Genomic DNA, 26,706 nt, shown 5'->3' on the forward strand with positions numbered 1-26,706 from the left:
AGCTGAAACATTCTAGAGTACACCCACATCTCTGGTTGAATCAGGACAGAGCCGAGTGGAAGAAGGGCTCAAGATCAACCATTTGTCCAAAGGGCCATCTGTTGACACAGTCATTAACCCAGTAACATTGCAGGCCATTACCCTCTCTTGAATTAGGTGAAAGCGAAATCTCTTCAAAACATAATTTTGCTTTACCCATAATTTTTTTTAAAATTTTGCACAAAGCTACTAAAGATTCATCATCGAATATGAATCGCAAATCAGCCCCGTGTGCATGTGGGTTTTGTCCAAGTCTACACGGGAGGGGAACATTCTGTTTTAGAAATGTGAGATATATGAAATACGAATCTGCCTAGAAACTTCCTCCCAACTGCTCTGGGACTAGGCAGGGCAGCCGTTGACCTTGCGATGGCGGGGGCCGGGGGAAGAAAGACAAGGCCCGTCTGAGTCAGGTAACGCCCTTGGGTGAGGTCCGATCACAAGAAGTCAGATCACAAGGATAGAGAGCATTAAACATTTCTGTGCTCCACTGAGTCGGTTCCATAATAAAGTTAGAAAATGGAAGTGTGGAGGCCCCCAAATTCCACGGCCTTTAGGTTCTCGGTGCGGGCAGCTGGCAGGGAAGGGTCCGCCCGGCGCTGCCGGAGCTTAAGCCATTATCCGCGACAGACAGGTAAAGTTCACCCGATTTTGCTACAAAGCTGCAACATTGTGCACGGAGGTAAACTGGTTGGAAGCGAATTCAAAACTGCAAAATCCAGGCCCGCACGCAGGAGCGCCCGTCCCTTCCCGGCTAGACCCCTCCTCCGACCCGGGGAGAGGGCAGGGTCTGACTCCGCTCCGATCTGCACGTCGGGTCCGCCCGCAGGGCCCCGCCCCGCCCCCCTCCGGCCCCGCCCCCTGCCCGCCACCCCCGTCCGCCCTCCTCGGGCCCCGCCCCCGGGGGAAAGCGAACGGTCTCTGCCTTCGTCCGGGAGCTGCGAGGCTACAGGGCTGGTGCCGCAGTATCCCCCGCCGCCGCCGCTTAGCCGTGCTCGGAGCCCGGCCGAGGAGGCTGCAGCCGCAGCCAGGAGCCCGCAGCCCGCGCCCCTAGCCCACCGCCGCCCTCCGAGGGCGCCCCAGGCCGCGCCATGGTGAAGGTGACGTTCAACTCGGCTCTGGCCCAGAAGGAGGCCAAGAAGGGCGAGCCCAAGAGCGGCGAGGAGGCGCTCATCATCCCCCACAACGCGGTCGCCGTGGACTGCAAGGTCCGAGGGCCAGGGGGTCGGAGGAGTGGGCGCTGGGCCCGCGGGAGAGCTGCGCGGGGCCGGTGCGGCTCTGCGCCCGAAGCGGCGCGGGGCGCGGGACAGAGTCCCCGAGAGGGCCGAGCTCTCCTTTTTCTCGGGCCGCTCCCCTTGCTTGTCCGGCGCAGCTTCTTTGTAAGAAAGTGCGTGTGCAGAAAGCGGCGGGTGCCGCGGGATAGGGAGCTTGGGAGGCCTGCGGGGAGGAGGATTGGAGAACGGTGCCGAGTGCACGGTCGTTGGTGCAGTCCGGGAATGTGCGCGGGGCCAGGACTGGGTTCGGTCGATCTGGAGACCGGCGGCGGCATGCAAAACAACAAAAACAACAGCGGAGTTTGGCACTTCCTCCCAGTATAATGTGCCTAAAATGGCTGACATTATTACAAGCCTACACCTCTGTCGCTTCCTACTTTCGTTTCTAGGCTGAACAGCCCTTGCACTAACTCCGGCTACTGTAAAAGCCTGTTAATTTTAAAAGCATTTTCTTGTTTACCTCCTCTTTTTCCACGGCCCTTCGGTATTGGCAGGTGAACTTCACCGTGGGGTCTGGGGAGGGAGAGAGGGGGCGAGGGAGCGGGCGAGAGGAGAAAGCAAGGTGACGGTCTGCTCAGAGTAGGTTCTGGCTGTTGATTTCATAATTAAAACGACTATTCCCGGTAAAGATCACTAATTACTATGTGGATGTCTGTGTAAAACCGACAATTGACTTTTAAATGATATCAGTATCTTTACGAGAGTCCCTTACGCTAAGTGAAACTAAATGTAACAAACTTGTCTTACGTCCCTTTTAAAATTGTCCTTTATTTTACAAAATCCCCCTTTTAGCCCTAAGCAAAAAATCAGGAGAGGGACCGTTACTGTGCTAAGTTTTAGTGGTTTACAATAATACTCATTTAAGATATGATTGTAATTGTCTCAGAAGTTGAATAAAAAGGAAATCCTCACAGCCTCTTTCTACCAGATCTTCTTTAGGCTGCAAAAATTTAATCCTGTAGAAGTTATTTATGTTGCGTAATTTTTAATTTTTTCGTTAGCATTTTTCAAGACCTGTTATAAGTAGGGTAAACTTAGTTCTAACTTTAAAAAAACTAATAATTTGTGCAAGTATGAATAATAAGCGTTTGTATATGATCTAATGAAAATTACTACTGGAAAACACTGTAAAAAATGTTTGAAAATACAACGTTTATCTGGACGTGCCCGTACTTATTTTTTGGAAATGTTCTAGTTAAAAACACAAACGTCAGGGGTTGACTTTTAAATGACGGTCTTGCCTTGAAATAGGAAGTGGACTGATTCCCTAAGAGGAATTAGAGTTTTGGTATTGGTATTGTTTTCCTGAATCCATTGTAAACTGTTTTGGTCTTAAGAGAAAATGTTTGGAATCCACAGAGGATAATTCCAGCAGCAAATTATTATCTTAGCTCTATGTTTATCTAACATTCATTGTACCTAAAATAAGTTGATAGTCAAGTACTCAGTCATAACAGACTGAAATACGTATATAGAGATTAGATAGATTTTAATCCTATTATTTGTCTTTTAAAAAATCCTATGAACAAATATAACTCCTCCCATTAAAAAAGAGAGAGGGAGAAAGGATTGGATGATGTCACTTCAGATGGCTTTTCCCTGTTCCTGTAGTGAAGGAGATTTGAAACTCTGGACAAAAATCAGAAATAATTTGCTGGGCAGGTTTAAATCTGACTTTTGGCATTTACTGTCATTTCTGAAATGTTTTCAGATTCTCAGAATTTCTCACAATTTCACCATATTCAAATATTATGGTCATAGCAGCAGTAAAAAGAGTAACCATTCATAGCTCTGTGCTATGTTTTCTGTTTCTGTTTTCTCAGATCCCCATAGCCAAAGAAAAATACTGGAACAAAGCTGTGAAGGCCAGAGTCTTCCTTTGTAACCACATAGCAGTCATGGATGAATTGGCAGATACAAATGACTAATTCTTTTTCTAGCTATAAGCTCAAAGACTTCTTTTCTTAAGTGAGTGACAAAATACTGCTCTACATTAAAAGTAGAATCCTTATAATCAGTCACTTAACAGTAAATGAAAACCTTACTTAATAGCAGACATTTGTGGATGATCTCTTAGAGCTGGGTCAGTGATTCCTTAATGTTCTCTGGCTCCTTGGGGTGACTGCTGGGGAACTACTGAGTTTGACTCCCTGGATTCTGCACAGAATCAGCCTTCCTGTGTTTGCCTGGGGCATTTCCTTGCCTGGTTGGTGGAGAGGATCCAGTTTAGCTAGTTACGGGCCAGAACTCCTGAACAAGAATTTTGAGTATCTTTAACTCTCCTAGACCACAATATCCCGAAAACCATTGTTTCTCAAAATGTACTCTTAAGGATCACCTGATATCATCTAGGATTCTGGTTTAAAAATGCAGATTCTTCAGACCTTATGCCATAAGAATTCTTATCACTCCAGTCAGCTGGCTTATGTAACACGCATTCCAGTACTTTTACACTGCTCCTGTCTTTTGCTATTTCTTTAGCTCTTTTCTCACTGCCGGGTGAGGACTCTCTGGAAACAGCTCCATTGTCCCATTTTTCAATCTTGTCTTCTCAGTAGCTATTAATCCCAACAGCCATGTCTGTTGATTACATTACCTCAACTAGCTTGCTATTTATTATTCTTGCCCTACATTTTCCCCTATGTTTTGCATAATAGAGGTGAATTTGAAATTATATGCGTGTTTTATGTTAGAGGCAGCAATTCATTCATGAATGTTTGTGTTTCTACTTTGAACTTTGGAAAATTGTTATATATATGTAAATATCAAAGAAAATACTTAATGTCCTGAGTCGAAGTCCCAGTTCTGTCATTACACAACTGCTTGATCTTGGGCTTAAGTTTTTAGATTTCTTTATGTGTAAGATGACAGGGTAGCAGCAGATGGTCTGTAAAGGACTCTTCCAGTTTTAAAATTCTATGAAAATGCTAGAATTACATAATTATATTTGGCAGGAATCAAATTGTTTTAACTGTGGAAAAAAATAACAACTACCTCCTCACCCTAACCAGACTGTTCCCTTTGTTCCTCCCCATGTTCAGCATGTTACATTCCTTCCTCATATTAAGTAGCCATGGGTCACAGAGAAAGGAGGTAGATAGAGGTATTATGTAATACACTAAATTTTCATTTTGTGTTACCTCACTGTAGAACAGTAGTTGTCAGTAACTCCTTCTGTCGTCATGCCTAATTATGAAATGCCTTTCCCGATCTCAGGCGTCGAATAAGCTCAAGTTTGCTTCATAGGTATCCCTGCAAGTTGTTTTGCTGATAAATAGTGTTGCCTCTTCTCTGGTGTGCATCGTAGTTGTAGTTGCAGACCTCCTTAAAAGGAAAAGGAAAAGTAAAATGCTCGTGGAGCGGAAAAGATGGGGCAGGATGGAAGCATAAGTGAAAGACTACTAACCCAGTAAGTTCTGAGTTACCCGTCACAAAATGGCTACTTGGATCCTAATTCTTTACACTTTCTGGCATTTCTGTTTGCATAAACAGGACTAGTAATTTTGCCTTCTGGTGGTGTTGGTGTTCATTGTATTTCCTGGTTTTGGGGAGGTAGAGGGGAGAAGGAACATAAAATATGATGACATTTACTGAAATGTTTTGATGTTTACAGAAGGGATGGGGAGCTTGGTTCCCTTTAACAAAAGTGCATATGATTACCTAGTTGTGTAATTTAGTGTCTGTAAACATTGGCCAGCAAAAACTTTACAGTCACTGCATTTTAGTTCTTCATGAGGATATTGATATCTGAAGTGAGGGATTAGTGCTGGGAGACAAATTAATTGCCCCTGTGCCTACCAAGTGACTTGGCAGGACCTCCTGTGTACACACGCCTCACGGGCTGCTGCAGCTGCAGAGGGTGGACAAAATTGCATGTTGTGCAGTTGGAGGTTACCTGCTTGGGGTCTTCCCAGTGTCATCTTAAACTTATTTTCTCCGGACTAGATAGAAGCAAGTGTATTATCCTTGGCAAAATCATAAACCTGTATGACGTTATGGAATATCAGCTCTGCCATATAAGAGGTTTAAGTGAATAGAAGTATTATTTTAATCAGAAGTATCTCTTGAAACACATGGTACAGGCCTATTTAAATTGATTTAGAATTTAACTTTAGAAGTTTTCATTATGTATTGCTAAAGCTTGATGTAAGGTGGGACATTTTATTTCTTATTTGTTCTCCCATACCATAACTTAAATATCTGGAGTGTCTACTTAAAAGTCATTTTCTTTTTTCCAGAAAGAAAATACTTTCTGAATTCATGGTATAACTAAAACTTCTTGGACTCCTTTGTATGTCATAGTGTCAGTAGAGGAAGAGCCAGAAAAATTTGTGTCTTTTCAAAATGACATCGGTGAATGCATCCTCTTAAACTTTTCGGTAAACTTGTCACTTTTTATTAGAGCTTAGATTAAAGGAGTTAAGGACTTTGCCATCAAAGGCTTTTCAGGCCATAACTGCTGCCTGTTAAAATAAAGGATTTGACAATGCTGAATTTCTGAATGTGGTGGTTTTTGTCAAAATGCTGTAGAAAGTAGCAACACTGGAGCTATGTTTTCAAGAAGCTTATGTGTAGAGTTATTTCCTTGGGTCTCTTATTTTCTTGCACAGAGCTTAACAATGAAAGTTTTATAGGGTAGGCAACTGAAAGTTGAAAATTAGAAATTTTATTATAGATATGACACTAACAACATCATTAAAAAATCATTTAATTGTGATTATCCCTTTTAATCAGTATTTATGATACGTGTACTTAATAGCTTTAAAGAAATCTACAGTATAATCCTCTATTTTATATGTTACCAACAATTGAATAAAATTTTTTTAAACAATTGAAGTTTCTTTTGAGCTCTTTAATTGATTAGAGGAAAAGAAAGAACTTAATGAAGTATTTCTATAATTCTGCCATTTGGGGAAAAGCAAGTAAGAATGAACACAGACTTTTTATTCTTATGCAGAAGACTTTCAATCTTGAGTTTCAGAAATGAAAAAATTACTATTTTTATGATAGAGGGATGTTCTAATTTTTCATTTAATATTTATCTTTTCATGTTGATAAGTTTCTAGCAGTAATTATATGACTTAAAGCTAAAATATATTTGTCAGAAGAGAAATTGTTGAAATTAAATTTGCACAGTTCATAAATCCTAAACATTTTCAAGTTAAATACGTAGGGAGTTTATTTGGGAAATTGACACTAAGTATGACGTTAGGTATTTAATACTTTAAGATTTTGAAATATTTGCATAAGCCTTTTTTGGCATAGTTGAATTTCATACTTTAAAAAATGAGAAGTTTTAATGGAGTTTTGTATATTTGAATGTTTAACTTTTAATGCCAAAATTACTTTTCAAGACTTAAATGTTTTGTATAACGAGTTAAGAATAAAGTTTAAATCTTGGATTGTTTTCTCTGCTTTAAATATGATTATGATGTTTAAAATTATTTAATATAAAAACCAAAAAGGTAAGTTGCATTGTTAAGTAAATCACTTACTGCAACGTCCAGAAGAAGAATCCTCTTTATGCTGGGAAAAATGACTTTAAGAGTTGGTCCACCGAGGTCTGCAATTTTTATTTATTTTTTCAATTTTTATTTATTTATTTATTTATTACAAATTTTATTTATTTATTTATTTATTTTTGGCCAAGCCGCATGGTTTGCAGTATCTCAGTTCCCCGAGCAGGGACTGAACCTGGGCCACCACGGCAGTGAAAGCCCAGAATCCTAACCACTAGGCCACCAGCGAACTCCCTAGGTCTGCATTTCTTAAAATTCATTTTGTCAGCCGGTCTCTCTAGTATTTCTTTCCTGCTATATATACCATGTCAGTTTAAAAAATTTTTCATTTTATAGCTTTCTCTTCAATTTATTTTACCTTGCTTTCATATTAGTGCTAGGAAAAAATTTCCCAATCCCATCTAGGGCAGTGCTAGGCATGTTAAGCAGAGACGGCAAACTCAATGCTCCTGGGCCCAAGCAAATGATATAGTGAAGCTAGGCTTTCCCCACCCCCCCCCACCCCCCATGTTAAACAACTTAGAATATTCTTCATTTTCATCAAAAAAAAAAAAAAAAAAAAAAAGGATCCAGTGTTGCTTGATCCTCCGGTTTTTAAAGGCAAGCTGCAATCAGGGTTTTTATTTAAAACTTGATTTTTCAATATTAACAACTAATTCATACCAGAATTTCAGGCAGAAACACTGAAGACTGACATAGGCCACCATTTTACAGTCTCCTTTACAGTGGAGAGCAGGGCTGGCAAATTATGGCCCAGGTGTCCAAATTGTGGCCTGCTGCCTGTTTTTGTATAACCCATGATCTAAGAATGATTTTTTTATATTTTTAAATGGTTGGGGGAAAATAATCAATTTCTCTCGTTTGGCCTAGTTCCCTCACTCCAAAAAGGGGTATAGTTCAGGAAACCACACTGTCTACTTATTGAAAAGTCAGACTATGCAGTTTGTGCTTTAGGATTTAGATCCTATCTCTACGACTTACTGTGTTAGTTTGGGTAAATTATTCCAACTCTCTGTTTCTCCATCAGCTAACTGGGAAATATGATAATCTGTAAAAAATTGATCACAATGCCTGGAACAGATTAAGACTGAATAGATATTAGCTGCTATTATTACTACTACATCTTTTTTTTTTTTTTAACAATTCAAACTTTTATTTGGCACTACTACATCTTAAAGATTTCTAGAAGTAGACTTCAAGATAGAAGTAGAAAATTAATGAAGCATAGCATTTATTCATTTTGTATTGTTTTTTATAAACTAATACCTCAAACTTAACACTATTTTCACATAGTGTTAGATCCTACTGGCAAAAGTTAATATTGTTACCTGGATCTGATAACTTGGGCAAGTCTGGAAACCTCCCAAGCCTCAGTTTCCTCATTTTTAGAATAGTATAGTGGTACCAACCTTATAGTGTTCTTGTGATGGAATTAACTGTCCCTAGTTCATAGAAACTCAATTAAATGTTAGTGCTTTTCCCCATCCCCATCTTTTAAAAGTCCCACTTTTCCCCCCCTCATCATGCTTGTTTTGGAATATTACTTCTTGTGTTCTTATTACTGCTTTTCCCTACCTCACATGTCAGTTACATAACAAGATTGTTGATAAGTAACACCCCGTTTCCCCAAGGTGTTCTGGTGAGGGTCTGTTCCTGCAACTTAAAAATCCTTAGCATTCAGTAGCTATGTCCATTTTTGTATACAAGTATATTTCTCATGATGTAATAGATGTTGACAGAATTTTATAAATTAATTTTGGGTTTAATCAAAGTATTAATTTAGTTTTAAAATGCAAATACTAGTCCTGCCCTACCTCTGAGGAACCCACTTGTTTTTCTTTTTGGAACCCACTTCTTAAATTAGTGGTTTTCAAACTTTTTGGTCTCCGGACCCCTTTGTACTCTTAAAAATTGTTGAGGACCCCAAAGAGCTTTTGATTTTTGTAGGTTGTATCTATTGATATTTACTGTATTCAAAATTAAAACAATATTTACTGATTTAAAATAATAGTGAACCTATAACATGTTAACCTGAATAACATTTGTAAATAATAAAAATTTACAAATAACCAATACATTTTAAGAAGAGTAAGAGCTACATTGTTTTACATTTTTGCAGTGTTCTTTACTGAATAGCTTAATAGAAGACAGCTTCTGCCCTCAGCCTGTTGTGCTCTATCACACATTTAGCTTCTGGAAAACTCCACTGTACATTGCCCAGAGAATGAGAATGGAGGAAACAAGTGTCTTATTTTTATGATGAAAATAGTTTTGACATTGTGGATCCCCTGAAAGGGTGTCCCTGGAGCACATTTGGAGAACTTCTACTCTAAGTACTTGCTGTTTCATGGTTTTTGTTTTCATTTGTGTTTTTTGCAATTTTAGTTATTACCTACTGGCTTCCTAATATGGAAAGTGAATATTTAGCCCTTTCTATATATTTACATGGTGTATACATAATCTGTTCTCCTAGTATAGTTATAGTAATGTCTGGTTAAATTGATAGTCCATGGTTTTATTATAATTGACGTGAAACTTACACAGAGTAAGTAGTAATGTAGTGTAACTACTAGTTAATGTAGTTACACTGCATTACATTGGAGTAAGTAGTATAACTTATTCTACTTCCTTTCTTGTACAAAACCATTTTTATTTCCCCTGAATTTGATAATTGACTTCTTGGGTCAAGGGGGAGGATTGCTTAATTTTCTATGTATTGCTAATTCATCCTCATACTCTCTGACAGCAGTATAATTGCCTTTTGTATCTACAAACTTATCAGATAACTTACCGAGTTCCATATTTTTCTTGGCGATATTTCATTTGTCATTCTTCAGTCTTTCCATCCAGACTAGTTGTATTCTAGGTATGTTGCTACACAGATGTCCTGAGAGTAATTATTATCCTGGAATTGTTCTGCCTTTGCCTCCATCCTAAGTTGGATCTTATGTTTTATAAATCCAAGAAAAAGCATCTGAGCTCAATTTTTTTTTTAAACTTTACTTGTCTGAGAGTCTTTACTCTGTCTTCACATTTAATTGATAATTTATCTGGGCATAAAATTCTAGGTTAGCAGTAATTTTCTTTCAGCATTTTGATGGCATTGCTCCGTTATCTTCTAGTCTGATGCCATTCTGATTCCTGGTTCTTTGAATATGACCGGTTTTGTTTTGTTTTTCCTCTGTAAGCTTGAGATTTTTTTCCTTATGCTTTCAGCTTTCAAAATTGTTATTGACATACTTTGTTTTCTGTCATTTCCGTTTTCTGGCTTAAGGTTTATTTATCTCTTTACTATCACTCTGTTGAGCTTTCAGGAGGAGGTAAAGATAACCATTTAACTGGAAATCAATAATAGAACTTTCAACTCAGCTGTCTTCATAGCTTTAAGATTTATTAGAATATTTTCTTTAACATTAAAAATGGGCTTAATGATAATAATAGATAATAATGGAAACTATGTGCATTTTTATTAACACCAGTTTAAGGTCAGACAGGATGACCTAAAAAGAGGCATCTTCTTGTCTCCCTTTTTAATGTTCCAAAATTGTCTTCTTCATGAGTAATTTTAGAGACAACTCACTCACTACCAACTTCATGGTTTTTGCTTTGTGGCTTTATTCCTCTAACTTAGGTTCATTTTTGTAACAATATCTTGCCTTTTTCATTGATTTTGAAATGCTTATATGCTAGTGTGTCTGAGTTATTTTTCTTTATTGTTTTTCCTTCATGTGCATATGATTTTAATACTTTTTGTTACTATCCTTTGTAATTTGATGAATAACAGAGAAAAATTCTATTTTGTCAACATATTAATAATACTAACACTACTGTTGTAATGGTTAACACATAGTGCTTACTATGAGTGTGGCTCAATTTAAGTAAACCTATTACGATAGGAAAAATCTGTAGACACTCAGGCTAGGCTATGTCGTTTCTGGTTGGATATGAGTGTTACCCAGTTGTAACATGGTATCACTTCACTTATTACCAGAGTTAATTTGCCTAACCTATTATTTAGGTAGGTCACTGACCTAATAGCTCCATGATTTTCCTTCCCTAAGGTGCACATGGAGTCAGATGATATTCAGGCCTTATTTGGTGATACAGTACAAATAATTTTATTTAACTTCTCTGGGCCTCATTATATTTATCTGTAAAATGATGTATTGGACTAAATGAGCTTTCATGGCTCTTGCATGCAGGAGCTTTTCTTTCTGAGAAGTATACTGATCACATATTCAGAGGCACCTACTGCATGGCCAGACCATATACTAGGGATTTAAAATTCACTAAACGCCTCAACCTTCAGGAGGCCCCTGGTGTAACTCAAGAGAGACCAACCATGTAAACCAAATTAATCACAGCCTACTTAAACGTCTGTGTCTGTTTTCACAAGAAAACAACCCCCTGGATCCAAGGGTGAGGAGAGTGGTAGAATAAGGGAGCAAGATAAACGACTATTGAGTGTTTATTGTACATGCATTTGGTGCTAGGCATAGGTTCAAAGCACTTTTTACACGTTCACTGTAGAGAGACAAATATCTCTGATCTCAAGAACTGGAATTATTTTTTCTAATAGTCATTTTGTATAACTGTCAAATTTCTAAACTTGGATGGGAGATGTAACTTTCTACATTTGAATTACTTTATATTTTTAGAAGATATACTTGGAATTTTCTCTGCAGAAGTTCTGCATTTTACATGGAATGACTCATTTGAATACAAATGTATAGTTATCTCGTTGAATGACATTAAAATCCAAGATTTATACAAAAATGAGTCCAGAACAGGTTTGCTTTTTTTCCCCTCTAATCTTGACACATAATTTTGTGATGAATTATAGAGTAGAGCATTCCTATCATATTTAAAATTTTTAGGAAGACGGTTGATATATCTTATTAGGAACAATATGAACTCATGATTCAGCCAGTGGCAGAAGAAATCTATCTTGACCAATTTATCTATCCCTAGTAAAGGCTGTTATTAACAGTAAATATCATTTGTATATAACGCTGTTGTTTAATCTCACCAGTATGAATTGGAAAACCTGATGAAATTTCATAAAGTATTATCATTAGTACACTTCTCTTCAGTGTAGATTGAATAAACACTATATTTAAAATGATGGTCATCTTTTAAAATGTTAATAAGTAGGAAAAAGAACAGAAGACTTTTAAGGTTTTCCTATATTAATATTCTGCTATGTACCAGATACTCTGCTTGTCCCTAATGATGTAAAAAGTGATTAAATTACAATCCAGCACTAAAAGCATTTACAGCCTGATTTTTTTTATAGTTCTGGCCTATTTTTTTTTTTAAACCTAGGCATGTGCTAATTTTATATAATGCCAGTAATTTGGTTCAGATTTCATATTTCTCACAGTAGTTAAACTGTTATGCAATGACTTTAAAATTTTAATTTTTTTATTCCTGTTTTGCTGCTTGTGTATCGTAGGATTTGTTAACAGAAAAGGACATTAATGAGAAATTGGTTTTGTAGACATTGTAATTTTATTTATTTATTTTAATTTTTAAAAATATTTATTTATTTTATTTATTTATTTTTTGGCTGCGTTGGGTCTTGGTTGCGGCATGCGGGATCTTTCGTTGTGGTGTGCAGGCTGCAGAGCGCGCAGGCTCTATAGTTGTGGCGTGGGCTTAGTTGCCCCCTGGCATGTGGGATCTTAGTTCCCTGACCAGGGATCGAACTGGCGTCCCCTGCATTGCAAAACGGATTCTTAACCACTAGACCACCAGGGAAGTCCTGACATTGTAATTTTAGATTAATTTCTCTTTTTAAAAATCTGTCCCTATTCCAAGTGTAAAATAATGCAGTAACGTTAATATCCATATAATGCCAATCACTTGGAAAGCTGCTCCCTTTTTGCATTTCAGACATAAGATTTCTCATGTGGACTTTCTCACCATAGTTGCGATAGTATCAATCTTACCTGAAAAGTCAAATGAGAAAATAAAATTCAGATTACTGATTTAAATGAGCAAGAGAAAATGCAAACAAATGTTTGGTGTCTTTATAGATTTTTAGCTTCTTAGCCATAGATTTTTGTGTTTTACATATAGCAGAATATATTTGGTAATGAATTAATGCCATTAATGGTGAACAGGTTGCTGGATCATGTCTTTTTGTTGCTTTTTTCCATGCTGGGAAAAGAAAACTCATGTAGAAGCCAGCTGAATAGAACATGTACCAGTGGTAAATGGATGGCACTGGTATCCTACATGATGGTAATCAGTTGGAGCGATTGCCTGTATAAGTTCTGTGGTTCAAAGAGTATAGTTAGGAGAACATTTTGGAAATTTTTTTAAGTAGATCTTAAATGATGACCAAGGTTTTTATTTTTGAACTCTTATTGGAATAGGAAGTCATTTTCTTTTCCTCTCCAGTAATGCCTTTTTTAATTGGCCTTTTCAGTATTTTGCTGTAGATAGCTTTTTTGTTTGTTTGTTTTTTTAAGGGTGAACATATTTTAAGAGTTTATTTGTAAGCAATTTTAATTAATTTAATTTAATGAGTATATTTTAACAAGTTAAATTTATTTCTGTGCATCAATAAAGTATTATGAAAGGAAAAAAGAAGGAATATTAAAAAATGACAGGTGTAGATTGCTTTTTATTGGCTTTACCCCCAGAAGATACCTGTTTCAGCTTACCTTTCCCAGCTAAGTCAGATGGTGGTGGGGATACTAATAGCTATCACTTATTTAGCACTTACTATTTACTGTGTGCCAAGCAGTGATCTAAATACTTCACTTGTATTTCCTCATTTAATCCCCACACTAACCCTATGAGATTGGTGCTATTATTAATCCATTAATAATGAGGTGACTGAGACAGAGAAGTTAAAATACCACTTGTCTGTTTCCCATCCTCCAAAATTTTGACATTTCTTGTCTGCTATCAATCTTTTCATCCTTATCTTTCTTAAAGGTTTATATCTTTTTCTTCTTCAGTATCATTTAATGGGCTCTTAGGAAAAAACACTCTCCTTGCTCCTCATAAGTTGGGAAAGGAGAGGAATTCGAATATACTGGAGTATTAGTTACATACTGAAATTTTCAGCCTTTCTAGCTTTATAATGTTCTGTTAATTTTGACAAATACATGCACTTGTGTAATCACTGCAGTCAAGATGCAGAATATTTTCCTCACCCCAAAATGTTCTTTAATATCACTTTGTAGTCAGTCCTGAGTCTCACACCTGTCCCAGTTTTCTGTTCCTATAGTTTACCTTTAGCCAGAACCTTATACAGATGGTATTATACCCTGAGTAGTTTTCCTTCATTCTCATTGTTTCTGTCTGTCCGGAGAACTGGGTGTTGTCTGGAACATCTTTGATTCCCGTAGCTCTTGGACTGTGGTTTTTCTGAGCTTGTCCAATCCCAGCTTCTCTCTGTCACCATTTTTGGTTTGCTTATGCCATTCATGCTTGGATTTGTTCTTTGCAAAAGAATACCTGTTCTGTCATTTAAAGGATTCAGCTGCTTTATTCACCATATTAATCCAGTCTCTAAAACCCAGAACTCAAAATCCTTTTATATGGAGAAGTAGTTTAAAATTAGGTTCTCAGAAGGAAGCATACCCAGTCATAGCTGGAAATGAAGATCAAGGTTCAAAACCAAGCAACACTGTAGGAAAGTACTTGGTATGTTTGGTCTTCACTAGGAAGAAAAATGATGAGGGAGGAGTTGAGAAAACTAGAACATGGATGAGAAATCTGTGAAAATTTGAATTATTATATATATTTTTAATGTTGGCAGCTAATTCTGTATTTTGTAAAACAGTGTACAGGCCAAACAACACATCCATGGGCAGCTGGCCTGTGCATCCCCTATTTATTGATATTACTGAATGTGTTTTTAAAAGTACATATTTCTAAATAAATCTATTTCTGAAGGTTCAGTAGCTTATGCTACTCTGAGTTGAATAAATTGTATTGGTTCTTTTCTGTATTTCTGTTTTTAAATATAAAGTGTTTTATGCCATCTCTTTTTTTCTTTTTCTTTTTTGTAATACGATTTTTAACCCTAAGAGATATTTTCCTCTTTAGTATTCTGGTTCCTAAAGTGGTGGTGTTGCATTTGCTCTAATAATGCAAAATAGTATGTCTGGGAGCTCTGAAAAAGTGTCTCTTCATTCATTCTACAAAGAAGGCTCACATAGAGATGCCAGAGGACGTGAAGTGTGAGTTGTTTGTATGGGCACAGAATAAAAATTATATGAAAACCCTTGCATTTTGTCTGAGTTAAGTTATAATTGAAGCACATTTACTGAAGCTTCTTAGGGAACTGATTGAGGTGACCTAATTCTTAACTAATTGAAGTACCAGAACAGAATTTATTCTTCATTTTGCTTAAGATATAATTGGTTAAGTAATTTTATTATCATATGATAAGATTTATTCGAACCAGAAATTAGTACAGTGCAAGAGTGAGAATGCTTTTGAAGCCGCTTCTTTCTATACCTACTGTTGAGGGGTGATTATAGGCCAGTGTGTGCTTCAGCGTCTTCATTTATAAACTGGGGTAAAAACTTGAGGTTTTAGAAAGATTAATGAGGTGATAATTGTACAGCACCTGTGGGAGTTCTTTTACCTTAACAGCATCATTTAAGGTGCACCAGTTTTATTGCAGTACAAGGGGAGGAAATGTCTATGACTTGTTTTAAATTAGGCCAAGTAAAGTTATATATCCCAGTGAAGTTGCTCTTGTTCATCAGTGGTTTTCCTTTTTCTTATGATTTTTATGATTTTTGTTGTTAATTATGAAATAATCCAAGCATACAAAAACAAAGAATTTGTAGTACCATTTATATGTTTTTTTCTTTTTATGTTTTTTAAGTCTTCAATATATGGTGGTTTTTTTATCCAACTTGACTTTTTTTTTGCTTTAGCATTATGTTTCTGAGATTAATCTCAAAATCAACAGTGCTAGTTGGTTTCATTTAGACTTTAATTATATGAACCCATAATACTTTATTCTTTACTTGTGGACATTAGGTTATTTCCAGTTTTTTTTCTTAATGACCATTCTGCAGTAATCATTATTGAGCCTCTTTTTGTGTACAGAAGTGTTTATCTAGGGTTATGTTATTAGGAATGGAATTACTGGGTCATAAGATATATGTATCTTTAATTGTATTAGGTGCTGCCAAATTGTTATTCAAAACATTTGTACCAGCTCCTGTCTACTGTGCGAAAGTCCTCAATTCCCATTGTTCCACACTTTCTCCAGCACTTGGTGTTGTTAGACTTTCTTTTGTTGCCTGGTATATAGGAACTCAGTTGGTATTTTTTTCTCTCGTTCCCCATATTAAAATAAAATTTACATGCAGTAAAATGCACCTATTTTATGTGTACAGTTTGATTGAATTTGTGGTCATTGTATAAAGTTATGTATCCACCACCATAATCAAGATATGAAACATTTCCATCACCCTAAAAAATTTCCTCATACCTCTTCCATCTTCCTTTCACCATGACAGCCACTAAGCAGTTTTTTGTCATTATAGTTTTTCCTTTTCATAGGTAGTCTTCTGTGTTGGAGTTTTCTTCACTATAGTGTTTTTGAGATTCAGTATGAATATACCACACTTTTTATCCATTCATCAGTTAGTGGATAGTTGTGTTGTTTCTGGTTTGGGGCTATTCTGAATAATGATGCTAGGACTATTTATGTGTAAATCTTTGACTCAGTTGATTTTTAATTACTGATCTTCAGCAATTTTGCTGAACTCTTAATTAGTTTGAATAATGTGACTTTCTCAGATTTTCTACATAGACAGTTATATCATTTAACATAATCACAGCTTTGTATTCTTTTTTCTAATCTTTTAATCAGTTCACGTTCTATCATTTGTGTACTACCTAGGATCTCTAGTACAATGTTGAATGAAAACAAAGAATCAGTTTTAGTGGGCATTCTCATATTCCTGACTTAAAAGGGTATGGTTTAATTCTGAAGTTTCACCATTAAATATGAGGCTTGCTGTAGATTTTTGATCATTAGCCTTTTTCATGTTAAAGAATTTCACCTCGTCTGGTTTGCAAAGAGATTTTATTATGAATGGGAGTTACAATTTATCAAATGCATTTTCTACATATTTTGAGATGGTCATGTGGGGTTTTTCTTAAATCTTAACATGTGGCTTTTTTCTCTAAGTATACTCTTTCAAGTTTTAAAATTGAATCATTTAAAATGCATTTTTAAATCACTTAGGTTAACAACATTTCTATCTTGAATATACTTTAATCCCTTCTCTGTGACTTAGACTGTAGCAAGGAACTTCATTTATTTGTCATGCATGCTGTTAATTTTGACTGTAAATTGCTTAAGATTTCAACCATGTCTTAATCACATTTGAATTTCCCACAGGATCTAGCACAGTACATTGCAAATAACAGGCCCTTAATGTTGAACTGGGCTGCGTGCTTAGGGCTCCTATTCTTTGCTAAAGAGCCACAGTCTACTGTGCGTCATAAATTCTTATGTTGCCCCCACCTTTCATTGTCACGCTGGCTGCTGATGCGTAACTTTGGGGTCATTAAAAAAATAAATAACCAAGCTTTTAAAAATTTTTTCTACATTCTACTCCCTCATCAAATATTAGTTGAGGGCCAACTAAGTGCCACGGTTGGCTTGGTGCTACCATACTAACCTTATAGAAATTTAGAGGAAAAAAGAGATTAGACAGACTTTGAAGACCTGATACCTCTTTTATGAAATAGATGATTGTAGTGCATGGACTTTGGGTCTGTAATTTGGCGATTCAGACTCTTATTTCCTGATTCCTAAGCCATGGTTCACGTGGTTGAGGTGCTGAACAAATGACCTGTGAGTAAGTGAGGTATTTTATAAGTTAGATTCTCTTGAGAAATTTAAAATTTTTGTTTTATTGTCATAGTCCTGAGTTGTGATTTTTGAATGAACATGAGAATTCAGACTCCATAGCATGTTACACAAAGTCCCTCTGTGACCTGCCCCAGTAACTTCTCCATTCTCGCCCCTGTACCCCTCACCACCATACTGGGCACTCCAGCCGTACCACATGTGACCCGTGGAGATGTCATGCATTCTGGCCCCATGATTTTATTCATTCTTTGCCCTACACATAATGCCCTTTCACTCTGTCTTCTGCATGGGTAATAAGTATTCATCCTTCATTCTTCCCCAGTATTTTCTCCCCTGGGAAGTCTTCTCCCAATCAGCCCTTCTTCTGTGCTTTCTACATTCTCCTGTTAGAGCCTATGGCATATTTATGTTTTTTGTATATTTGTTTTCCAGGCTGATCTGAGCGATCTCTTTCTTGGCAGAGGCTACATGCCCAGTCCTGGCACAGCTCTTGGCACATAGTAGACGTTTATAATTTATTCTTGAAAATATTGTTTGTTGACCTGCTAAAAATGGTAGAGCAAAAGGCCTGGACACTTATCAATTTAACGTTCGGGGCTGCATATTCTTTTACGAGTGTGTGCCCGTGCTCTTTGGCTATTCCTTTAAGTGCTGCTAGTGAAGAGAGCCTGCCAAACAGGGGCGTCGTGTTGTACACACATTTGACTGTCTCAGCAGCTGATACCAGATGTTTAGAAATGACTATTTCCATCTGTCATTCTCGTCTCCCCACCCTGCCTCCACCCTAAAATTAACTATGCTAGGAACTGTTTCTTACATCAGACAAGGGCTCAAGCAAAACACTACATGTACTTTATCATTCAGGTTTCATAATACCTTATGACTCCATGGAATTCTTGTAACTTTCTGTTCACAGATGGGTATCTTGTATGGCTTGATAAATTCCTCTAGGTTTATTCTCAGTACACACTACTTCCTTGCAGTGTACTTGTTGTCTTGAGTATGCATACCATACATTGACAGGCATGCCTAGCAAAGTGTGATGCTCTCATAGTATTTGAGCCAATCCTTAGATTGAATGGCATTTTTTCTACAGTGTTAAATTCTGTGTTTAAGCCTCAACCAACCCAAGCGCCTTAAATTGTTCTTGGTTGGCTGGGACATCTGGGCTTGGGCTTTTCCCCGGTAGTATCAAGTTAAAATTCCTTATCTTAGAATTGAAAACATAACCTTAGCTTTCATTCTTTCCTCACTGAATTCTTGCTTCAACCGTATCCAGCATTGTTCATACAGGTTTTCTTCCTAACTTTTAAGTTCTATCCTATTTATCTATGGAGGTGTAGGTCAAGTCTACTTTCTCCCTTAATCCATCCCATATTGAGTTTTCCAAGTAAAGGGTAGAGTTATATACTTGAAAGGCTGTACACGCATACTACTTACTAGATCATCTTTTATTATGTTGGTTTCAAGTCAGTTGGAGCCTTTCTTTTGCTGTCTGTACTATTTCTTGAGCCACTGGTTATATAACACCAGCAGCTAATCTCATTTGTTTGTCAGCTCTTTGCACATGAACATGGGCACAAATAAGAAATTAGCTATAACTCTGAAGCGACAGTAGAGGGCCTGAGTTAGAAGGGCAAGGCGTGTATGTGACTGAATATCCTGACCCTAGATGATGTTCCAGTGCTAAATTATTTCCTTGAGGGGGGTCAAAATCAGAATGCTAACAATTGTGTGCTAGTTGTACGTCTCTTGACTTAATAAGTTTTTCTTACTAAATCTTTCCTCAATTTTCTACTGCTTCTACTGATATCTTAAAAATGAAGAACTTTGGTAAACTGGGATCCTTTAGGGTAGAGCAGTGGAATTATAGGATTATTTTAAATACATTTGTCCTACTTTTTTGAGATTCTAATTGTTTAAAGAATCTGTTTAATATTATTTGGTCTGTCCCCCTGTTAATTTTTCTTGTGTTTGGTTAGGAATGGCTTTGTACCTAGTATGAAATAATAATTACCTGCAGCAGGCTAACACATAATTTTATAAATAATCTCATATACCCTGACATTGTAATACACAAGACTCAGCACCATAATTTTGCACGACAAAGTTGTATTGTAGCCTCTTCTGAATTTTTAAATATTAGAAGATATTTTAATTACTAAAAGTTAGGCACAGAAAATAGAAATTGTGGAGTATGTAATTTATTGCTCTAGAGATATGGGTGGTAGGTGGGGTATTGAAAGTTAGAAGAAAGAACTCTCCCAAAAGACTGGTGTCTCAGCTCAGGAGGCATTGGGCTGGGTCCTGGTACCACCACTTAATCATTCCTGGGTGGATTTTGATTAGAGACCTGACTCCTTTGGTCTTTATATCTTTGTTTATAAAATGGTAATTATTAAGGTTTCTTTCAGGCTTGACATTTCTGTGATTCTGACTGGAGATAAGATATTGATCATCAGTCTTTTTCATATTTTAGGACCCAGATGAAGTGGTACCAGTTGGCCAAAGAAGAGCCTGGTGTTGGTGCATGTGCTTTGGACTAGCATTTATGCTTGCAGGTGTCATTCTAGGAGGAGCATACCTGTACAAATATTTTGCACTTCAAGTAAGTGGGAAAATGCTAGGGACATTTTTGCCTTTCCTTCACATGTATTAGAAAATTGGCTCAAACCTGTTCTAAGCCTGTGCTTTTTGTCTGTGGCCTTTAGCCAGAGTGGTGGTCTTATTTTACAGTTATGTTAAAAAATCTCCTGAGCATAAGTTTGCTGAACCTATTAGACGGTCACTAAAAGCAGAATAACATTGTTTTGCTGACTAAAGGGTATAGATAGCTGGATGATTTTTCAAAATTGACTAACCCTCAATTTTCCTACCATAATTAATAGCTGAGTTACAGTATTCTCAGTTGCCAGTTGAATAAATACACCAGCCTCAAATGTCATATTGATAAACTATAATTTGATAGACATTTTGGGCTTCCCCACAATAGCCTTTTGCTCCTGGGCCCAGAGTATAGTGGTTCCACTTCTCTCTGCCTCTTCCCCAGTCATTGGTTTCTCTTAAGAATGTGATTTCAGCAATAATGTTGAAGTAATTTAGGATAAAAGTTGTTTATAATTTATTACAGAATAGTAATCCCAGTGGATTAAGACATTTTTTTCTTCTGATTACAATGATTATGATTTATGATCTCTGTTTTGTGATGTATTTCTCTGACAATAATTCAGTACGTTTACTTCTTTTAACATACCAGAGTTTGGAGAAACTATTGACAAATAGATTTTATTTAGAAAATGAAATATTCTACAGAGGATGTGTAAATTTTGTGCTCATTTTCTATATTTTTTGAGATAATGGCATGTTGATAGATATTAGTGAAATACTAGTCATCTTTCTAATGCAGTTTTTTACAAGAAATGTATTTTTATATAAAAGAAATCATTTGCAGTTCCACTGTCCAGAGATATTTGTTGACCTAACATTTTTTTATATGCTCCTAATCTTTATTATATATGCGTACTTTTTAAAAAAATCTTTATAATGATTTGCTATAATCTGATATTTTCCACTTAATTGTGATATATTTTAAGGAAAAATCAGAACTACTTGTATGCCTGTGGAAATTTCAGAAAAACTATCCCTCTTTTGGCTAATAAGAGAAAAATCATGTAATCAGTGAATCACATCAAAAAGTTTTAAAAGTATGTTCTTTCAGAAAAACATTACTGGTTTCTGAATATATTCTTTTATAAAAATAAGGCTTACAGGTAGAAATAGGCCTGTGTGTTTCTTCAAATTTACTTGTCACCAGATGGATAATTGCTTTTATATTCTGTTTTTGTCGAACACAAAAAGTAAAGGAGAAATCAGCTGCTTTTCTCCTTCTGAAACCGGTTTTTTACAGTACTTTAAAACCTGATCTTAAAGAATGTGTTAACGCTGTAATTAAACTGTCTGACTTGTCATCTAAAAGTAAGAGTTTGCAAGCAAAATGCTATTTAGGTAAAGGTGGCAGCTTAAGTAATCCTTAACATTTAAAAACCTGTCTTCCACTGAATTGCTGAAATAGTGTTTGAACTCTCTGTAGCCAGATGACGTCTACTACTGTGGAATAAAGTACATCAAAGATGATGTCATCTTAAATGAGCCTTCTGCAGATGCCCCAGCTGCTCGCTACCAGACCATTGAGGAAAATATTAAGATTTTTGAGGAAGATGAGGTTGAATTCATCAGCGTGCCTGTCCCAGAGTTTGCAGATAGTGATCCTGCCAACATTGTTCATGATTTTAACAAGGTGAGCCAGGTGCCCTGAACTGTAAAAAGAATGCCAGTTCCTTAATTGATACTTTTGTAGTTTCATTTTCAGTATTTGTTAATTTATTCTATTTATGGTTTACTTTTTACTTTTTTTAAAAAATGGCCTTGGGTTCCTTCTGCCCTGCAAGATAAACTCCAACATTTGATGGGCTCTCTGTCTGAAGCAGACCCTCAGTGAACCTACCTTTCTTCCCCTTGCCTTGTCTGTCTTAATACACACCATATGCTGTTCTTCCTTTGCTGCTAAATTGCTTTTAGAAATCTAAATGTTTACATGGTTTAGTTTAACTCATTTTAATCCTCAAAACCATCCTATGAGATAGTCTTTCTCAATCAGGTTTCTCATCTGAACCGCAAGAACACAAAATCATTTAATTGACTTAGTTCTCTATGGATGGTAGTAACTAGTTAGTACTATTCTAGATGCATAGGAGAGAAGTTAATTTTTATATACAATAGATGGATGCCTTGGAGGGCATTAGGGTTTATAAGTGAGGGGAATGGGGACTAAGTCTCTTAATCAGATGATAGTTTATTTGAGTTAATTTTAATAGTTTGTTGTTATCTGATAAGAACTGTATCTACTAGTAGCAAAATTTCCTCTCCCATTACTATTTCCATTCCTACCCCACCAAATTCTTGATTTGTTGAAATGCAAGTGATTTACACATTCTAATAGTACAAGTTATTCTTAAAAATCCAGTTGCTGCCTGTCTGTATATTGGTAATATTTGTACATTAATCTAATGAAAATATATCTTTTTCTTCCCAGAAACTCACAGCCTATTTAGATCTTAACCTGGATAAATGCTATGTGATTCCTCTGAACACTTCCATTGTTATGCCACCCAGGAACCTATTGGAGTTACTTATTAACATAAAGGTATAAAACTTTCAAATACTTCTTATTATTTATGCTATTACAGCATCTTGGAATTCCTTGTTGAGAAATTAGCCCTATAGGAGCCCATCTTACTGACAGTATGGCTAGTAAGCATTTTACAATGAGGAACTAAGACTTGTGATTTCAGGTTTTTTCCTTGTCTCTTTTCTTTTAGTACTTTATATTTTGAAATTAAAATGTAATTTCTAAAATTATATTTAAGTTTTCCTAAAGGACCAGAGAATAAATCGTAGGCTTTTAAAAAATAAGATCTGTGTTGCAACTAATCAATTTTGATGCCATAGACAATATGTAAACAAATGGGCACAACTGTATTCCAATAAAACTTTATTTATAGAAACAGATGGTGGGTAGTAGTTTGCCAATCTCTGTTCTATACTATAATCTCTAAGAATTTTGTCTGTTTTCCTTGTCTTTTCAATGTGTGTTTTGAGATATCTGTGTAATATATTCTTTTCCACCTGTAGGCTGGGACATATTTGCCTCAGTCATATCTGATTCACGAACACATGGTCATCACTGATCGCATTGAAAACATTGATCACCTGGGTTTCTATATTTATCGACTGTGCCATGACAAGGAAACTTACAAACTGCAACGCAGAGAAACCATTAAAGGTAATACTTTCTAATGTTAAAATGTTGGCCAAAAAAGTTTGTTTCACTTCATTGTGTTAAATTAGATTTAGATGTAAGCTAGTCATTGTTACCAATACACTTGCCATGAGGGAGAAAATAAAACTATATTGTACATTGTATAGTATTTCTAGATTTCTGAAGAATCATCTTAATTCTAAATCCACTCTTTTCAGATAGAATAGGCGGATGTGAAATGTCATTTCCTTGAGGTGCTCTTACCTCACTTTGCATATGGCCACTCAGTCCACGTTTCCATCCTACCCCTTTGGTTGAGCTGTACTGTGCAAGGGTTCTGCTTATCCAGAGGGTCTCTAAAGTAGCTCTTCAGTTGTATGCTCAGGGATCTAGGTTCTAAGCAGAGTTTGCCTTTGGGATCACATTGAAGATAACCACAGTCAGGTTAGTTCGAAAGGAATTTGGCTGAAGAATTAAGAGCATTGACACAACTAATGTAGCTTTGCCAAATCACTTAACCTTTGTTTTCTCACGTGATGACATTATCTCCCCATTTTTTTTCAAGATCATTGTAAAAATAAAATGAAAGTACATGTGACAGAGCTTTAGAAAGTAAGGAGTGCCATGCAGATACACTATGGTGTGATTTCTTTGAAATTGTGGCACCTAGTTAAAGTGCATTCCTGGCTTTTTGTTAGCACTTTTGATAATACTGTTCTCCCACATTGGGCTGGTGAGTCACCTGAAGCCTGCTGCTTGATTTCTTTCATTTTAAAATGATCTTATGGTTCATAGTTTTTTTTAAAGTCATAATTTTACATATAATAAAATTCACCCTTTTTAGTGTGTAGTTTTGAGTTTCAGCAAATCACCACCACAGTCAAGATGTAGAACATTTCCACTACCTTCAAGGTCATAAATTTATATGTATGGCATTATTATTATTACTAGCATCTGTTAAGATACTTAGTTTAGAAAAGAGAGGGAAATTATTTTCTGCAGTGTTAAAAAAAAAAAATCAAACTATAGAAGTTAATGGAATGTAGAGTAAAATATTTTTATATGTCTAAATAATAACTGTGAAAATTAACATGAATACTTATTACTGAAGAATCCGAAATTTAAAAAATTTTCCCTTCCAAACAGGTATTCAGAAACGCGAAGTCAGCAATTGTGCTATGATTCGGCATTTTGAAAACAAATTTGCTGTGGAAACTTTAATTTGTTCTTGAACAGTCAAGAAAAACATTATGGAGAAAAATTTAACACCACAGCATAACCCCACCCTTTGTATTTTGTGCAGTGATTTTTTAAAATCTTCTTTCATGTAAGTAGAACACAGGGCTTCACTGTTTTTCATCTCATTAACTCAATTAAAACCATTATCTTTAAAAAATCTTTTTTTCTTTCCAAGTGTGGTGTCTTTTATCTTGAATTAGTAGTTGTATGAAGTCATAGGTAATAGTACACTTCACCATAGATCTTAGGAAGAGTTTAAATTTCATTAATTCATTTATCCAGATTTTTATGTTTTAATTACACATTTTCAAGAGGAGGGGTTATCTAATAATCATATATCTGCATACGTAAAAATGGACCACAGTGACTTACTTGTAGTTGTTGCCCTGCTACTTAGTTTGTTAGAGCATTTGAGCACACATTTTAATTTTCCTCTAATTAAAATGTGTAGTATTTTCAGTGTCATATTTAACTATTTAGAGTGTGATTTCCACCTCGATGTTTTAATATCCTAGGCATCTGGTGTAATAATATTTTAGAAAATGTTTGGAATTTAAGAAATAACTTGTATTACTAATTTGTATAATCTATACCTGTGCAATGGAATATAAATATCACAAAGTTGTTTGACTAACAGACTGTGTGTTGTTTTTCCCACATAATAAAACCAAAGAGTAATTTGGTTCTTCATATCTTGAGATAATCCATGTTAAAGAAGAAACTATTTCTTACAAATCCAGTTCTCTATATACAGTGGGTAAAGTCAAAGTTTTTTTAAAAAATAAAAAACTTTTAAAGTAACTACGTTCTTCATGGATGCTATTAAAGTAACATCTAAGACTCAACCTTGAAAGATGCTGTATAAACATTTTAGAATAATGCTTTTGTATTTAGTGGAAGGGCTGTCATTAAACCTGAACTTTCCAAGGAACATAAAGTGCTTTCTTGAGAATGTCTTCTCACAAATGGAGCATTTTGAGTTATAGTGGTGATTCTTATATTTCTAAGGTAGTTTCCTATCTGAAATAATTTAGAATCCACCCCTATTTAAAATATCTAAGAGTAATTTCACTGTAAATTCCTGAGACAAATTCCAATTCTGAATTTAAGAAGTCAGAATTTTTAAAGCATCACAAACCCATAAAGGATTTAGTCTAGGAACCAGTTCTGGTCTAACAAGAATATTATTTGATTCCTGGCTCTTGGTTTCTTTTCAGTAATACTGTAAAAGCTTTAGGCTGGCTAGTCAGGTATTCAGAGATTGAGGATTTGTTTTAGAAGAGAATATATTCTAATAAAATGAGAATTGCTTTTCCTTACCTTCAGGGCTCTGAAATTTCATAGTTTTTATGGGCCATGAACATTTAGGAGCACATTATTCATTCATTCAGCGGATACTGACTGAGCATCCTTTCTATGCCCGGGACATGGCATGAAGCACTGAAGGTATACCTGTGAAGAAGAAAGACAACTGCTGCCTTAGTGGAAACTCGCAGTCTAGTGAAAGGGACTGATGAATAACCAGCTAATTACAATACAGTTGTGATTGGTACTGTAATGGGGAAGAACGGGTCCAGGAACTTTGGGAGCCTTTATGAGGGACAGTGAGATTTTTGGAATGTGAAGTGCATGGGACCAGGTAATAGAGGACCTTTTATGCCATCTTGAGGACTTCCTTCAATAGATCATGGACTGCTATTGAAGATTTATATTTTGGAAGGTTGTGTTTTAGTTTCTGTTTTCCTACGGATAATAGTAATGCTCTATTCGTTAGGACAGATGAACTGCTGTAACAATCCTAACATCTCAGTGACTTCAAACAGTAGGATTTTGTCTGTTTTCATCATTACTTCAATGTGGCAAGAAGGCTCCCAGGGACTCACACTTGCTCATCTTGTAACAATGCCAGCTTTGAATCCTCAAACTTGCCCTGGAAGGGGAGGAGCTAGA

The 26,706-nt window shown here is 36.2% G+C and overlaps 1 protein-coding gene and 1 long non-coding RNA gene across 2 annotated transcripts in view; one reads left to right on the forward strand and one right to left on the reverse strand.

Annotated features, from left to right (window-relative positions):
• Positions 1-4,548, reverse strand: part of LOC133076310 (uncharacterized) — a 76,909-nt gene extending 72,361 nt beyond the window's left edge. The window contains exon 1 of the long non-coding RNA XR_009697522.1: positions 4,454-4,548. This is a non-coding gene — a long non-coding RNA (uncharacterized LOC133076310). The remainder of the gene's footprint in view (positions 1-4,453) is intronic.
• On the forward strand, positions 933-25,392 carry ITM2B (integral membrane protein 2B). Its single transcript, XM_061170867.1, has 6 exons — positions 933-1,247; positions 20,179-20,307; positions 21,790-21,996; positions 22,792-22,902; positions 23,391-23,541; positions 24,664-25,392. The coding sequence occupies exons 1-6, from the start codon at positions 1,131-1,133 to the stop codon at positions 24,747-24,749; spliced, it is 801 nt and encodes a 266-aa protein (XP_061026850.1). The 5' UTR covers positions 933-1,130; the 3' UTR covers positions 24,750-25,392.
• The last annotated feature ends 1,314 nt before the right edge of the window (positions 25,393-26,706 follow it).

The sequence above is a fragment of the Eubalaena glacialis genome, chromosome 16, assembly GCF_028564815.1.
Source record: "Eubalaena glacialis isolate mEubGla1 chromosome 16, mEubGla1.1.hap2.+ XY, whole genome shotgun sequence".
In the NCBI taxonomy this organism is placed as follows: domain Eukaryota; kingdom Metazoa; phylum Chordata; class Mammalia; order Artiodactyla; family Balaenidae; genus Eubalaena; species Eubalaena glacialis.

Bases quoted from the DNA above. Each gene is read 5' to 3' on its own strand.
- ITM2B (XM_061170867.1), top strand. From the start codon at position 1,131: ATGGTGAAGGTGACGTTCAACTCGGCTCTGGCCCAGAAGGAGGCCAAG. The intron at 20,308-21,789 runs GTAAGTGGGAAA...AACTCTCTGTAG, and splicing joins ACAAATATTTTGCACTTCAA to CCAGATGACGTCTACTACTG. The intron at 22,903-23,390 runs GTATAAAACTTT...TTCCACCTGTAG, and splicing joins AGTTACTTATTAACATAAAG to GCTGGGACATATTTGCCTCA.